This window comes from Bolinopsis microptera, chromosome 5 (assembly GCF_026151205.1).
Source record: "Bolinopsis microptera isolate Bmic1 chromosome 5, MBARI_Bmic_1.0, whole genome shotgun sequence".
NCBI classification, from domain to species: domain Eukaryota; kingdom Metazoa; phylum Ctenophora; class Tentaculata; order Lobata; family Bolinopsidae; genus Bolinopsis; species Bolinopsis microptera.
Window position 1 is genome coordinate 22,880,240 of NC_087076.1, and position 14,130 is coordinate 22,894,369.

At 37.0% G+C, this 14,130-nt stretch overlaps 2 protein-coding genes across 3 annotated transcripts in view; one reads left to right on the forward strand and one right to left on the reverse strand.

Annotated features, from left to right (window-relative positions):
- LOC134814791 (protein arginine N-methyltransferase 1-like) overlaps positions 1–14,130 on the forward strand; it is an 87,586-nt gene that overhangs the window by 34,619 nt on the left and 38,837 nt on the right. The window lies entirely within an intron of this gene.
- LOC134814787 (probable phospholipid-transporting ATPase IM) overlaps positions 1–14,130 on the reverse strand; it is a 64,415-nt gene that overhangs the window by 31,951 nt on the left and 18,334 nt on the right. For both annotated transcript variants that reach the window (XM_063823057.1, XM_063823058.1), the window contains 12 exons: positions 13,883–13,981; positions 13,355–13,489; positions 12,763–12,833; positions 11,821–11,903; positions 2,622–2,752; positions 2,123–2,204; positions 1,567–1,625; positions 1,373–1,447; positions 1,056–1,180; positions 810–899; positions 328–481; positions 27–149 (listed from right to left, as the gene is read on the reverse strand). In XM_063823057.1, the coding sequence (XP_063679127.1) occupies positions 27–149; positions 328–481; positions 810–899; positions 1,056–1,180; positions 1,373–1,447; positions 1,567–1,625; positions 2,123–2,204; positions 2,622–2,752; positions 11,821–11,903; positions 12,763–12,833; positions 13,355–13,489; positions 13,883–13,981 (1,227 nt within the window). The remainder of the gene's footprint in view (positions 1–26; positions 150–327; positions 482–809; positions 900–1,055; positions 1,181–1,372; positions 1,448–1,566; positions 1,626–2,122; positions 2,205–2,621; positions 2,753–11,820; positions 11,904–12,762; positions 12,834–13,354; positions 13,490–13,882; positions 13,982–14,130) is intronic.

Consider the following 14,130-nt stretch of genomic DNA (forward strand, 5'->3'; position numbering starts at 1 on the left):
TACAAATAAAGCTGCTAAAAACGTACCTTTAAGAATTTGTCCACTTCCGGGTCGCGATCATTGACAGCCGTTACAATGGACTCATCGTCGTATGTAAACTTAGGGTCTGCATACTCGTTCCAGGAGAAATCTACACTCTTTGCGGGATCCTGGCAAGTTTAAATATATATTTTATAAAGCTTTTATTTAACTGTGAAATGTACCCTTAAATGTGTGTCAACCTTGCCTAAAGTTTCCATCGACAGATTATCAAATTACCGCTCGCGCTCGTTCGTCTAGGAGAAGATATCTCATCACAGTTAGTAAAATGAAAGCAACAAAGTTTACCATAGCGATATCTTCCTCGCTCCCAGTGCCACTACCATACTGGACACTGTTGATAGAGGCCTTCAGGAAGACCATGACATTCTGAGTTAGTGTTCCTGTCTTGTCGCTGAACACGTACTTTATCTGTCCCAACTCTTCGTTCAGTGCTGTACTCCTGAGATTGAAATTGTGGGGATGACGTTCTAAATTCATTTAATCCAAAATCTCTATCATGAAAATGTATGTTTTGTTAATAAACCCATAATATGAAATGCAGGATGGAGTATCAGATTATGTAGTACAAAGGATTGCGTACAGGGACAAAAGGAAAGGCATGTACGGAATCGCGATTTTTCCCATTATTTGCAACAAATTTTATGTATAGTTTAATGTATAGTCTGCTAAAAATCGCGGTATCGCGAATTTTGGCCAAAATAATCGCGAAATCCTTTTGTCCCTGATTGTGTAATGTAAAGTAAACATGTAGACGTGGTGTTACTGACCTAGCTTTAGCAGGTGTATCAGTTTCGTTGTGATACATCAACAGGTCCCAGTTTATAAACATACTTTGACCTAATCGTATCATCTCTACACTGAAATTACCATAAGGTTAACAAGTTGTAGCGAGAATTAAAGCTTTCAAATCCAGACATTACTTTCAGACAATCAACCAAAGATTGTAAGGACACTAAGAAATGTATGTTGGGGTAATTTTATAATTTACTAGGTTTAAAATAAGTGTAACTAACCTGACGTATAATGATATGGGCACTAAGGTATTAAGGACAATAATATAGGAGGGTATACGCATAACAGCGATAAGTAACGCGTTGTCAAAGGGGGATATCCACGGGGCAAATTGCTCTGAGAAATACTGAAACAAATTCAGGGTTATAAATACAGTGACGTCATATCAACAACAATAACTAAAACGCTCAGTTTCAAGCATTTATTTGATTCACGATGTCAATCCTTCGCAGCTCGGCGTAGTTAGTGCATCGCGCTACAAGCATTGTATATTATCGCAATTTCAATGTCAGAAGGTTGAATTAATAATAGAACTTGCCTCTCCGCGGATGGTCTCCCAGATAAAAGACCCTACCCCACAAACTGTACACAAGGCAAGTAATAAACCCAATATCTGAAATAGAACCCGCAGTTAGTATTTATCATCTCCAAATCTGCTCCTTAGAGTTTGTCAAGATATAAGATCTTGTTAAGTTAAGGAAAATATCATCAAAGGAAGTTCATGGAACTTACATAGTAAACAATTTTGTTAAGGAGCTGATCAACATTCGTTCGCTTCAACGTGGGTTTGCCTGGGAAAATGGGATTAGGAAGCAGCGTACCTATGTGTGATCATTAACTTTCAGTTCACAGAGACAAAATAAGTAGATAAGGTACATTCTCATTTTTCGTTTCCGGCGTTTTATATTACGTTCGAGTAGCTTGGGCGGCGGGCCAGAGTTTTCTAATTTCGAGTACTCAGTACTGTGCTGTGGACATGCAATAAATTTAAGTTTGCATTGTAACGCGCGGCGGGAACAAAAGCTGGTGAATGCTAGTCATGCGCGCGCAGGAAATTTGCAACACAATTGTTGTGTCGCGCGCTACAAAAATGTAGCAAAACAATTAGAGCCGGTCACACTGCAGCAGTGTCACGCCTACGAATCGAACGATATAATAAAAACTGACCATTTACACTATTAGATCAAAATATTATGTATGCTTAGCACAGTAAGCTTGCAACTTAAATATAATATGTATACTTTAGTTCGATGGCTGAACACTTAGTCATCACGGAGCGTAGACTAACCTGAATTCATCATTAGTTTGGTTTGGTGTCCCGTAAAAACAGTCAATCCCACCACCCAAGAAGTGTTCTTCAACACCATACCCTGAAATATGCGTTAAATAGAATAACTCCAGTTTTAACGAGTCACGTGATCGTGATCTGATCGACTAGACTGGTTATACTAGGAGACGTGCATTTATTTTGACTAGAGAAAGTTATTTACTTATTTACAAGTTTGATTAATAAATAATCGTTGCCGCACGTTGATTACTAATCGCTGTCTTTTGTCAAAGCAGACTGAGGTCATCACGAGAATTATATTTCAAAATTTTTGTGTGAATCTTACACAACGTTAGTTAGTGTTCAAAACTAACATAAATCTTGACAAATTGCCAACTTTAGCTGCCGAATAGATCATACATATATAATTACAATAAAAAGCTTTTCTGCAGAAATTTGTCTCTTCTAAAATCCCAATAAACATAAAAGAAAGGGAATATGTTACAAGTGCCTAACTTACCCTCAACAGTATCTTATCGTTATCAAGTGAATACTGAGCGAGGTCTCCGTCACCGTCATAAATACTCTCCATAGCCAACAAACCAATGTACTTGTCTAATCGGTTGTTTGGTAACTCACATTCAACTCGCCCTGAGGGGGTACAATAAGTACATCTCTAGTGTTGTAAACACTGAGGGGTAGTGTTGTTTTGTAAGCCCTGAGGGGTACATCTCTAGTGTTGTTTTGGGGGGGTACATCTCTAGTGTTGTTTTGAGGGTACATCTCTAGTGTTGTTTTGTAAGCCCTGAGGGGGTACAATAAGTACATCTCTAGTGTTGTTTTGTAAGCCCTGAGGGGGTACAATAAGTACATCTCTAGTGTTGTTTTGTAAACACTTAGTGGATACCTTATGGGGCTAAAGGTGCTAAGATGGACTAATTTCTTAATATTTATAATATTACACACCAGCAAGATGCATGACGGCACCATATAATTTGTCACAGTGTCTGCGTATTTAACTTCGCTGTGTATTTAGTTTCACTTCTGGCTGTTTGCACACATCTGCACACTGCCTCCCCTATTTAGAACTCACTTATGTAATTACGCTACACATTCTTCTTTAACTTAACTTAGCGTGACAGTAAGAAGCAACATTAAGTCATTTACAGAAGGACTAACTTTCATTACTTACTTAGTAAGGAACGACGTGACTATTCATTATTATCGTGATTTATTTTGATGTTAATAAAAAAACAGATCTAGAGAAATGTTAAGCCCACAATGAAGCACAACCCCCTCCCCCTCATTAAGTTCCGCTGTGTAGAGCCTTGCTATGGGCACCACTACCTGACAACACGCCCACTAATTCCATGAGAGGTCAGTAATGTTCAGTAAACTAGTTAATGTACTGTTAGACAGTACAGCTTCTAATAGTTTTGTAGCTGCAACTTGATCTACTCGAAGCGAGCAAATTTCACAAATGAAAAGTGACCCAATATAAGTTGTAACGTTAAGAGGTAGACTGTAATACTGTAATGATAGACACATGATTAGAGTAACGGCATACACATACCTTGCCATGGAATACATCATAGGCAATTAAAGTGAAATTCCAGTGAATCAATAGCCGTCACAGTACATTCTCATCTGAGACACCGCACCTTTGTCTTCAGTACAATTGGCAATATAACACGTGACATAACACGTGACATAACACGTGACATAACACGTGGCATAACACGTGACATAACACGTGGCCTAACACGTGGCATAACACGTGACATAACACGTGGCATAACACGTGGCATAACACGTGACATAACACGTGGCCTAACACGTGGCATAACACGTGGCATAACACGTGGCCTAACACGTGGCATAACACGTGGCATAACACGTGGCATAACACGTGACACCGCGTAGGTCACGTGATGTCAGATTGATTGGGATAGGCGGATAACTTCTACGTCAAGTATGATGGTCGAAATCTGATGAGAATAACAACAATTGCGCTATATTAAATCTGGGACATCCAACAATTTGTTTGGTGGTTTGATCACTAGAAGTATTTTATCATATCTACAGGGCCTAACAATTCTGAGTAAAAAGTTATAATTTGTGCGTGGTGTCCATATCAGTATCGGACCTTAAGCTGTATTTATAGAACAGTACGGTACCCTGTATCAAACCCTACGTTCTAAGGCTATTCGCAGCCTTCACGCAGTCTGTTGGGCAGGTTTGTATATATATAAAGCAATGAAAGGCATTAGTTTGGTCAAATCAAACGGAACATATGCTATCAGACTTTCAACTGACTATGGCAGGGTTAAAACAGTTTTAACGCTAGCAACGATCCCCTTTTACATAGTTCCACTAAAATGATAATTTAAGATTAAATATGTATACTGTATAGTGATAGGTAGATAAAGTAAAAAATGTAATAAAACGGTAGGAATAAAGTATACTAAGCAAACGTAGTCGATACGTCATAAAACGAACTGCCCCAAACTCCAATTACTCCCGCGTAATTTCCCGCGTAATTCTAAGACTCCGATTTGCGCCGCCGCAAAGTTATTATAAAACTAAATTCAACACGTGCGACAAATATTTTGCAACATTAGAAAAGGATGCAATAGGTCAAGCTATGGCATTAATATATTTCCACACCCAATACCAAACTTATTCTTTAGCCCGTGCCTCTTTACCACTGATAAGTATATTTTACTAAGACGATCCCGTCTAAAACCCAACTCAATTAAATCATCAGTAAACTTTAAAACTCTATCAGAAAAAGCAACAACGTTATTACAGATCCTAGAATATCTCACAACCTGTGAACAGTACGTGCCATATAATACACTACTAGCTTGATTACTCATCAAAGGTTGAAACTTGACCACTTTAAAACCAAACTTATCCCTTTTATCATAAACTCTACAAGAAAACTTCCCCTCGCTATTTATCGAAATATCAAGATCTAATACATTGGCGGCACTATCTACTTCATTTTCCTTATTAAGAGTAAGAGAGTCTGGATATATTAACTTAAAATATTCCTCTAAGTAACCATCAGAGTTAAGGGTAGTAATATCATCTATAAGTCTAAATGTATTATTTAACTTCTTTACAATATAGTATCTACTTTTATACGTACTGTCTAGGAAACTGTTCTCAAAATACCAAAGTGTTAAGTTAGCAATATATGGACCAGGGTTGATTCCAATAGGTACACCGATATGTTGCCGATATAAGATCTCTCCTACTTTAAAGTAACAATTATCCAGTAGAAACTCAACACATTTAATCAACTTAACTTCATCAAAAGCCACAGTCCCATCTCTAAAGCTATTAACCCAAGCAGACCCTTTATCGTAAACAGCTATAAACTTCTTTTTATTATTCCTAAAGGCTAATTTAACAGTAAACTTGAGAGCATCCTTGATATCTTTATGGGCTAAATTCGTGTATAAAGTAGAAAAATCAAAAGTTTGGATGTTTCTCGCTAAGCTATTATCATTAATATTATCTAAAGCATCTAAAATCGGTTTATTATTCAAAATGACCCAATTCCTATTAACTCCTGTTACTTTAAACAACATGTTAGTATATCTGCAGATCTCTGAATAAACAGCCTTTAAGGCTAAAGAAATCTTTACTGCCAAGGGCTTAATACTACAATTAGCATAAGAAATAACATACCTAAACTTTAAAATTGGCTTATGAAATTTAGGACTCGAAAACATGTGAGGTAAATTATCAATATTAGAATCTACTTTTATCCCAACGTCTTCTATGAACTTGAAAATATCTTTGTTAATATCACGAACTTCATGCTCCCCACTAACATCATCAATACCCTCATTAGATTGACACTCTTGTATAATATCACTTAAATAATAATGTTTACAAATAATAGCGACGTTCTTAGTTGCTTTGTCCACCGGACATAAAACAAAATACTTTCTGATAAACGCTAATTCTTCACAAGCTTTATCATTACTAAACACAGATTTCCGTTTAAGCTGTTTAGGATATTTCATTTTAAGAGCTTCAGTATTCTTCTTAACAATATCACTAAATTCATTAAACCAACCATTTAAACATGCACTATCGATTTTCTCTTTCCTACTCCAAGGTTTTAAGATTTCTTTAACATTATCTATTACCGAATTACAATTCTTATCAAAATCAATCGTTTTAGGTTCTTTATAAGAAGGACCTTTCTCTAACAGACTTCTCAAGGCGTCGTGCTTTACAAAATTAACATCCCCAGTCACAACATGACCACAATCCTGATTTACGAAATCAGTAAACATATGACATTTGCATTCTAAAGGTTCAGTGTCTCCCTTAACAACGTTATTATAATTAAATAACTTCTTAGAAACATTATCAGTACCTTTATATACAACAGTAGGTTCTTTAATGGTACAAAAATTAACAAACGATTTCAAACTAGGAGATCTAAAAACTCTAGGTAAATTTAACATTTCAATACCCTTGTTCACAAAATCAATAGAACATAAAACTTTAGGCTTACGGACGCTCTTACTTTTATCAGTTCTCGAGTTAAAAGGTCTAATTTTATAAGTGAATAAGTCCATTATAATACAATGTATCTGAGATCTACTAGGGTCTAGGTTATCAATTTGAAAAACTTTATCTAAATAGCTCTCTTTAAGTTTAACGAGTGTAGACTTATTTAAAGGAAACAATAATTTACGTAATAAAATATTAACATCGCTGTGAAATGGTTCAACAACTAAACGTAATAATTCACCCAAAATATTGTCAATATCAAACTGAGATAAATCGCTTTGCTGTCTATCAGCCCAGGATTTCTTTCTAGAACTATCTTTACAAGAAATAAATTTAGCATATTCACAATTATAACTATCTTTATTAGCTAAACTATCAATCCTATCATTAATCCCATAAGGAAATTGTGTTTTAAGTACTCTGATCCAACGATCTTCATGTCCTTTCCTAATTTTAGAAATATTTTCATCAATAACAAATTTAGTAGAATTAGGACGCTTAACACCAGTTCTCCCCTTACCTGCAAGTTTCTGAATAATTTGAACACTAAACGAATTACAATTAATAGATTCTAAAAAATGCTGTCTCAATCTAAAATTTCCCGAATTTCCAGTAGGATTCGTAGTCCCACGGTGTTGCGACATACGATCCTTAAGTTCTTGCACAGTCTCTCCTACATATTGAGAATTACAACATTTACAGCTCAAAAGATAAATAACATTAGTACTTTTACAATTTATAACTTTCTCTTCTCCAACATCAAACTCAAATATACAGTCAAATTTAGTCCCAGATACAGATGACCTAAAGTCCGTACAAAACACCATATCAGCACAGGTTTTACAGCGACGAGAGCAGCGAAGGAAGGACACATCCTGTGACTTAGAAGAAGCAGCAGCAGCAGTAGTAACCATAGACATCAAAAACCATCAGAACCAAACCAAAAGACAGGAAGAGAAGCGCCAACATAGCCAAGAAATGCATTTGTGGCAAAGATAACACCTACAACCACATTCTTATTTGCAAGAAAGGAGGCTTTGTCAACAGCAGACACAACCGACTGAGAGACACTGTTGCAAGCATTCTTGAAAAAATCTGTAATGAGGTTGTTGTAGAGCCCACACTCCAGCCATGCACTGGAGAAAGCCTTCGCCCTGGTACCATCCTGGATGATGGGGCAAGGCTCGACATAGCAGCTAGAGGTTTGTGGTCACCAATGGAGATGGCATTTTTTGATATCAGGGTTTTACACCCCGGAGCCAAATCCAACGCTAATCACAACACCCCAGCAAAGATGTACAGCAAGCATGAGAGAGAGAAAGAAAGGAAATATGGAGACCGCTGTGTACAAATTGAAAAAGGAACCTGCAATGGCCTTGTATTCTCGACCACCGGAGGTATGGGCCCACAGGCTACCATGTTCCTTAAACGAGTAGCAACACTTCTGGCAGCCAAGACCAGCCAGGACAAAAGCCTCATCATGGCAAATCTAAGACGTCGTTTGAGGTTTGAGCTACTTAAGACAGTATTGATTGCAGTGAGAGGACACAGAGGACGGTATTATGAGAAAGCAATACCTGTTGACGAACTTGACCTAAATCTTGCACACACCACCAACAATGAAGACAGGGGTGATGATGTTGATGATGAAGATAATGAAGTTGATGATGAGGCTGAGAATGTAGAGGAAGAGGTTTCAGAAGAGTGAGCTGAAAAGAAGACAAGTTTCTATTCTAATTTATTGATTATTATATTTATTGAAATAAACATATAATATCCATTACTCCAGGAGTGATGACAGGATATGGAAGAGAAGCCAGACAACAATGAACCATCCAAATTAACAAACAAATACCAGTCTCCAGAGTTATCCCTTGGCCAGAGAAATCTCGCACAAGTTCCAAGTATACCCTACGTTGGATATCCTACAAGGAGAAGTATTATAAGGGTCAAGTAAAACATGCCCCACTCAGTCTAATCGTGACGTGTGTACGTGTGTACGTGAGGCAGGTTACCCTCCACGACTCCAAAACTCTCATAACTAACATTCCTGACATCACTCAGAGTGCAGACTCATATTTAGTGATGGACAGAGCTGATCAGTAGTAATCTCTAGTCACTACTACACTGCAGAGTGCAGAGGACCTATTGCTGGACAAGTACATTGTGCAGCTTGCTTACCAGCTTTAGTAAGTAGTAATGACTGGACGGTATGTTGCAACAATAGTTAACCTTATATTCAAGTAGCTTCCTGAATCTACAAAACTGATAAACTTGGAAATCTGAGTTAAATTCTACATATTCGAATCCATTTGAAACTGTTTTTGGTCAAATTAAACCAAACATTTGGATGGGAGGCTAGTAGCAGCCTCGTTGTCATGGTAACGCGTCCTACAAACCCCTCGTGATGCAGAGTACAGGATTGCTTGCAGAGTACAGGATTGATTGAGAAATAAGCGGTTTGGTGTTCCATCTGGTACTGAGGTTTAGGGCGCAAAGTTACAGAAACAGATGTAGCCCTCATTATAAGAGTGGGGCGTATTGTTTTTATAAAATTGTACTTCCTCTTAGTATGTAGTTCTCTCTACATATTGTTGCTCAAAAACTAGTACGTTGTGCTAAAGCCTTTGATAACAAATACATGACGTGATGAGCGCTTTTTACCACAAGCTCGAAGAAACATGATATGGGAAATAACAGCCAAACAAAAGGCAATTTGATTACCCCCTGATTACACATTAGTCACGGAAAACTAGATTAAGATAAGCACGGTGATTTGTCTACTGCGTGTTATGAAAATAGCGTAAAAGTTTAATTGTTCCGTAATACTCAATCAGTATTCAATCTGGGCGTAACAAACTTTACTTTTGCTCCTGCATCTCTATCACTAACTTATTTTGATGTTATACTAGCTCACACAAGTACATACTAGCTCACTGTATCATAGGAATAGATACTAAGGAATGTACTAAGGAATGTACTAAGAGTACATAGTGAAACTCAAAACCAGATTTGAGCTGCTCAGACCGGCTCAGAGCGTGTAAACGAGCACTTGTACGTACTACAGAATATGAAGCGTGACTACTTTGGATACTTTGGAGAGATTCGTAGATTCCTCTACTAGTCTACTATCAAATAGTTCGACCGCCCTTGCAGCATCGCTGCTGCCTTATTCATACTCCAGTCCAGCAAAGAATTTCCATTAGGACAGCTTTAATTGCTCACCAATGGGTTATCTAGAAACAGTTTAAGACTTACTTACATAACTAACTTACATAACCCCCAAATATAATCTGTAACAGCTCTTTTGTACTTATAAATCACCGTTACCAATTTAAATAGCCCAACAGAAGCTGCTCCTTCTTTTCTTTCTATAATGATGGTGCAATATTAGGACCATCAGAATAAGGGCCGGTAAGGAACAGTTTACAATGTGAATAAGGTGTGATGCTCCAGTACAATGTTATCTAGAGTATTATCTAGAGTATTATCTAGAGTATTTACACTGCAGACTGACATTTGCAAGCTGATGAGTTGGGAAACTGACAAATACACACTCTTAAATAAATATGTATAACAATCAAGATCGAACGGCTGAATATTTTACAATTATGATTGTCTATGAAATCCGTCCAAAGACGACAGGAGAAGGAGGATTCAAATGGATTTTCGTTTTCTTAAATTTATTTCAGTAGATAAATAACTAGTAGTGTAACTATGGTAACGTGATGCAGACTGCAGATAGGTTAAATAACCTACCTGCAGTTATATTGTAATATTACAGCTGCGGGAGAATTGACCGTCATGTACACAAGCCAATAGTACAGTATTGCGTACTACTTTCTGTGCGTACAATGCCTCACATTAACCTGCTATTCAATTAACTGCTTCCCGGTACGACCCTAGCTTCCAACAAATACGATAAATAAATTTACTTATCTTTATAAAATATGTACTTATCTTTAGATCATTAAAGTCGCAAGACAAATTACTTAAACGCTATGCAGATAAATTAAGATGTGTTACATAGATCTATTAGACTCATCTAAGTTTAGTTCAGTACCTAATGCAGGCACTTACATCCTATACATAAAGTATACTATTATAGGATAACTATATCATTATCTGCATTATCAACGAGCTTGTGTACTGTTTATCGCGAATAATCCAGCGATTAAAACTTAGACAACAAGAGTATTCTTTTGCAATTTTTATTGAGTTAATAAACTCTGATGATTATATATGAATTTTACTTGATAGAGTGCTTATCTAAAAGTTAAATGTTTTTGCAGGCTCTAATGACGTAGTTTTACGAAGATTTCAAACCTTACGTTGTATGTTTCCCTTCGTGTCTAAAAGTATTATAGAATACTCGTTACCCATCCTCGTTATAATAATGTTATAAGACCCTAGTGTTTCTACTACTACTATGTCGGAACTAAGTCCAATCTACGCCAGATAACCCCTCCATATATCCCTGTCCCGCACCAGGGTTCGCAGTTCCTCTTTAGAGTTTGTCCCAACTTCCTTCAGTAACATAGACAAGTAGCTTTGTCTTGGTCGGCCTTGCTGTGCTCTACACAGGTTCTCGTACATGAGCCGTATAAGCTCTACAATTTACAACCCTAGTGTTTCGGTTAAGTCACACTACCAACGAGGTGATACAGAGCTTTAAGCTTTTAATCTAGTTATGTGTTTGGCTTTGGCACATATGGGCAAATCGTTGTGATGATATTATTATTATCGTGATCACAGTCACGTTACCATGGCAACTGTACCACGTGGTCACACAACGGTCACGTGCTTTAATGGGCACATGCCACAAGGTCCCTTCACAGCACTCTACTTTTACCTTTAACTCTAATGTTATATATAGTACCTGTAACCTGTCTACTTACTTCATTAGTTCACACTTTTTCACATCACTACATTGTAAACTACTGCTGCACACACGCACAGTGTAGCGGAAGTTAGACACTCGTAATAACACACAGTGTGTGTGACACGCATTACGCAGCGTTATATTTGTAATATCCAAGCAATCTAATGATTGGTGTAGGAGTGTAGGGCACAGCTTGAGTCCGTCTGATTAATCAGAATTCTGACAATTAGCTTATTAAGTAGCTTATTTAGATAGCGTACTAATTAGCTTTAAATTGATTTGTTAGCTTATCAATTACCGAAAAATTTAGAGAGCTTTTCAGTATCGTCCACGTATGATTCTGTCTCGGCAAGGGACTGCCGCACTTTCAGATTCGTCTCCCTGAAATGAAACACGAGGTTATAAAATCTGTGAGATTATCACATCATAACTCCCCGAATCATAATGGTGTTGAGACAATTCAGTGAGTTGGACGGAGAGGGTCAGTAAGTCGCGGAATTATTACACCAACCACTTTAGTGCTCCAAACCAATTCAGTTACCCTGGAGGTAACACGACCCTAGGATTACTCGCCAAGCTTCACCGCATGTTTACTGTGAAGTTATGTCATTTTGGAGGGCTGTAATTTTATTATGTTTTATCAGTAAAACTGTTAAAACACGTCCACTACAGGACCCGAATACTTTTTATCAGGTAAAAACGTGAGAAGCAGTCTAGTACTCATTCCAAAACGTTGCTTAACAGTCTTAAACCTTATCTGGTGTCTCCCAAAAAGCTTTTAAATTTTGTCTAAACCTGATTCTATGCAAAGCAGAATACTGTCGTAAACTTAAGAGCGAAAACCTAAATTCATCTTGCACTTGTGTCTCAATATGACAATATTATGTAAATCTCCCCAATTTCGATTTTTCTCGCATTATATTCAGATTATCCGTGTATTTAGATTTGTTAAGACTAAGAAGGTGGTCTTAAGCAGCTCTTTAGCTCTGGTGCTAGCTTATCTTATACAGGGTGTTTCATAAATAGTGTCCTGTTATCCTGTTATCCTGTTATCTTATATTCTACAGTCCCCACACTTCCAGTCTTTGCATATATAATACTTTAAGACATTAAAGGGAGCTAAGTATCTAAAGTAACAAAATAATATCTCTAATTCTAATAGTCACTACTCATTACTAGTAACTTTTAGTAACTTTTAGAAACTTTTAGTAACTTTTAGTTACGTTTACTCCCTACTCACCCATCAAGCTCTGCTGTTTCAATGTAAGCAAGTCCGTTAGGTGAGGATGAGCTTATTAGTAACAGGTCCGCCTGAAAATAAATAAGTTGTTGTATTTATTTAGATTAATTTATTATCTAACAAATACAAATCAGTCAGTATATTTGGATTTGTCATTAAGATTAATTAAACAAACAATTTACATTATTTAGCACGGGATTATATTATTTAGATTAATCTAACATTATCACAGGGTGTTTTATAAAACACTGTGCAGCATTACTATGGTAACTAGTAGTGTAACTATGGTAACATGTGCTGTACAACAGATGGGCTCACACTTTCAAAACCAAGATAAAGAAGAAACTTGGTTCACTTAAATCTAATTCTGGTAACATTTTACCAAGCTACTTGCTTGAACGTCATGTTATGTACAGACACTTTGGTATACTCTTAAATACTATCTTGTCAAACATTCAACCTTAACCTTACAGACACTTCGTTACTCCTAAACCTAGACGCTTGATAATAATTTCAGAAACCTGGTAACTCTTACAGACTCTTAGATACTTAGTATGACTAACACTTGGAACTGACTCTTGTTCACACTTACTGGTATAGACTCGTTAGACTTTATCCTAAGAAGTGTGCCCACATTAACCTCACTCCACTTCGTCTCACTCCACTGTTTGTTGATAAGAGCTGTTGTAGTTCTGTTGTTTATCGACTTGTCACTCCGCCACCGTTGCTGTGATATTATTATTGTAACAGGTATAATAGAACCAGACAGACAAAAAGTGGGAAGGGCCTGAACGGTTGTAGGTTGTAGGTTGTGGGTTGTTCAGAAATATAACAGGTTTAACGTCACTACAATATGACAAGCTTTGAAGTTTGGCGATATATAGCTAGTGACCTGTGACAAGCTTTAAGTGTGGAACGATCTAACTATTTTTGGAGAATGTCTCAATTTTCCGTTAGATTCACATTATAAAGAGACCACACGGTCTGGTTAACACACGTATGACAGGCTTATTTAATAATATGTAAATTAATATTTAATAACCATTCAGTGTTAGGAAATTAGGAAACAAATATCAACTCCCGGCAAATATTGTAAGTAACTTTATTGTTAGTAACTCACAATGTCATCGTAAGCATCTTTAAAGCCAGTTACTGATAATACAAATAATAGGGGAAGTAAGGTGATCCACCAGTCAAGAGCGGCGATCCAGGGTATTAACTGAGGGTAAGTGAGGTTAGTACAACCTGTTTCAGGATATTAACTGAGGGTAAGTGAGGTTAGTACAACCTGATTACCACAGTGAGGGAGGTACAGTGAGGTTATTACAAGTTGAAATTGGAACACGGGGAGTAGAATTGAGGTCACTA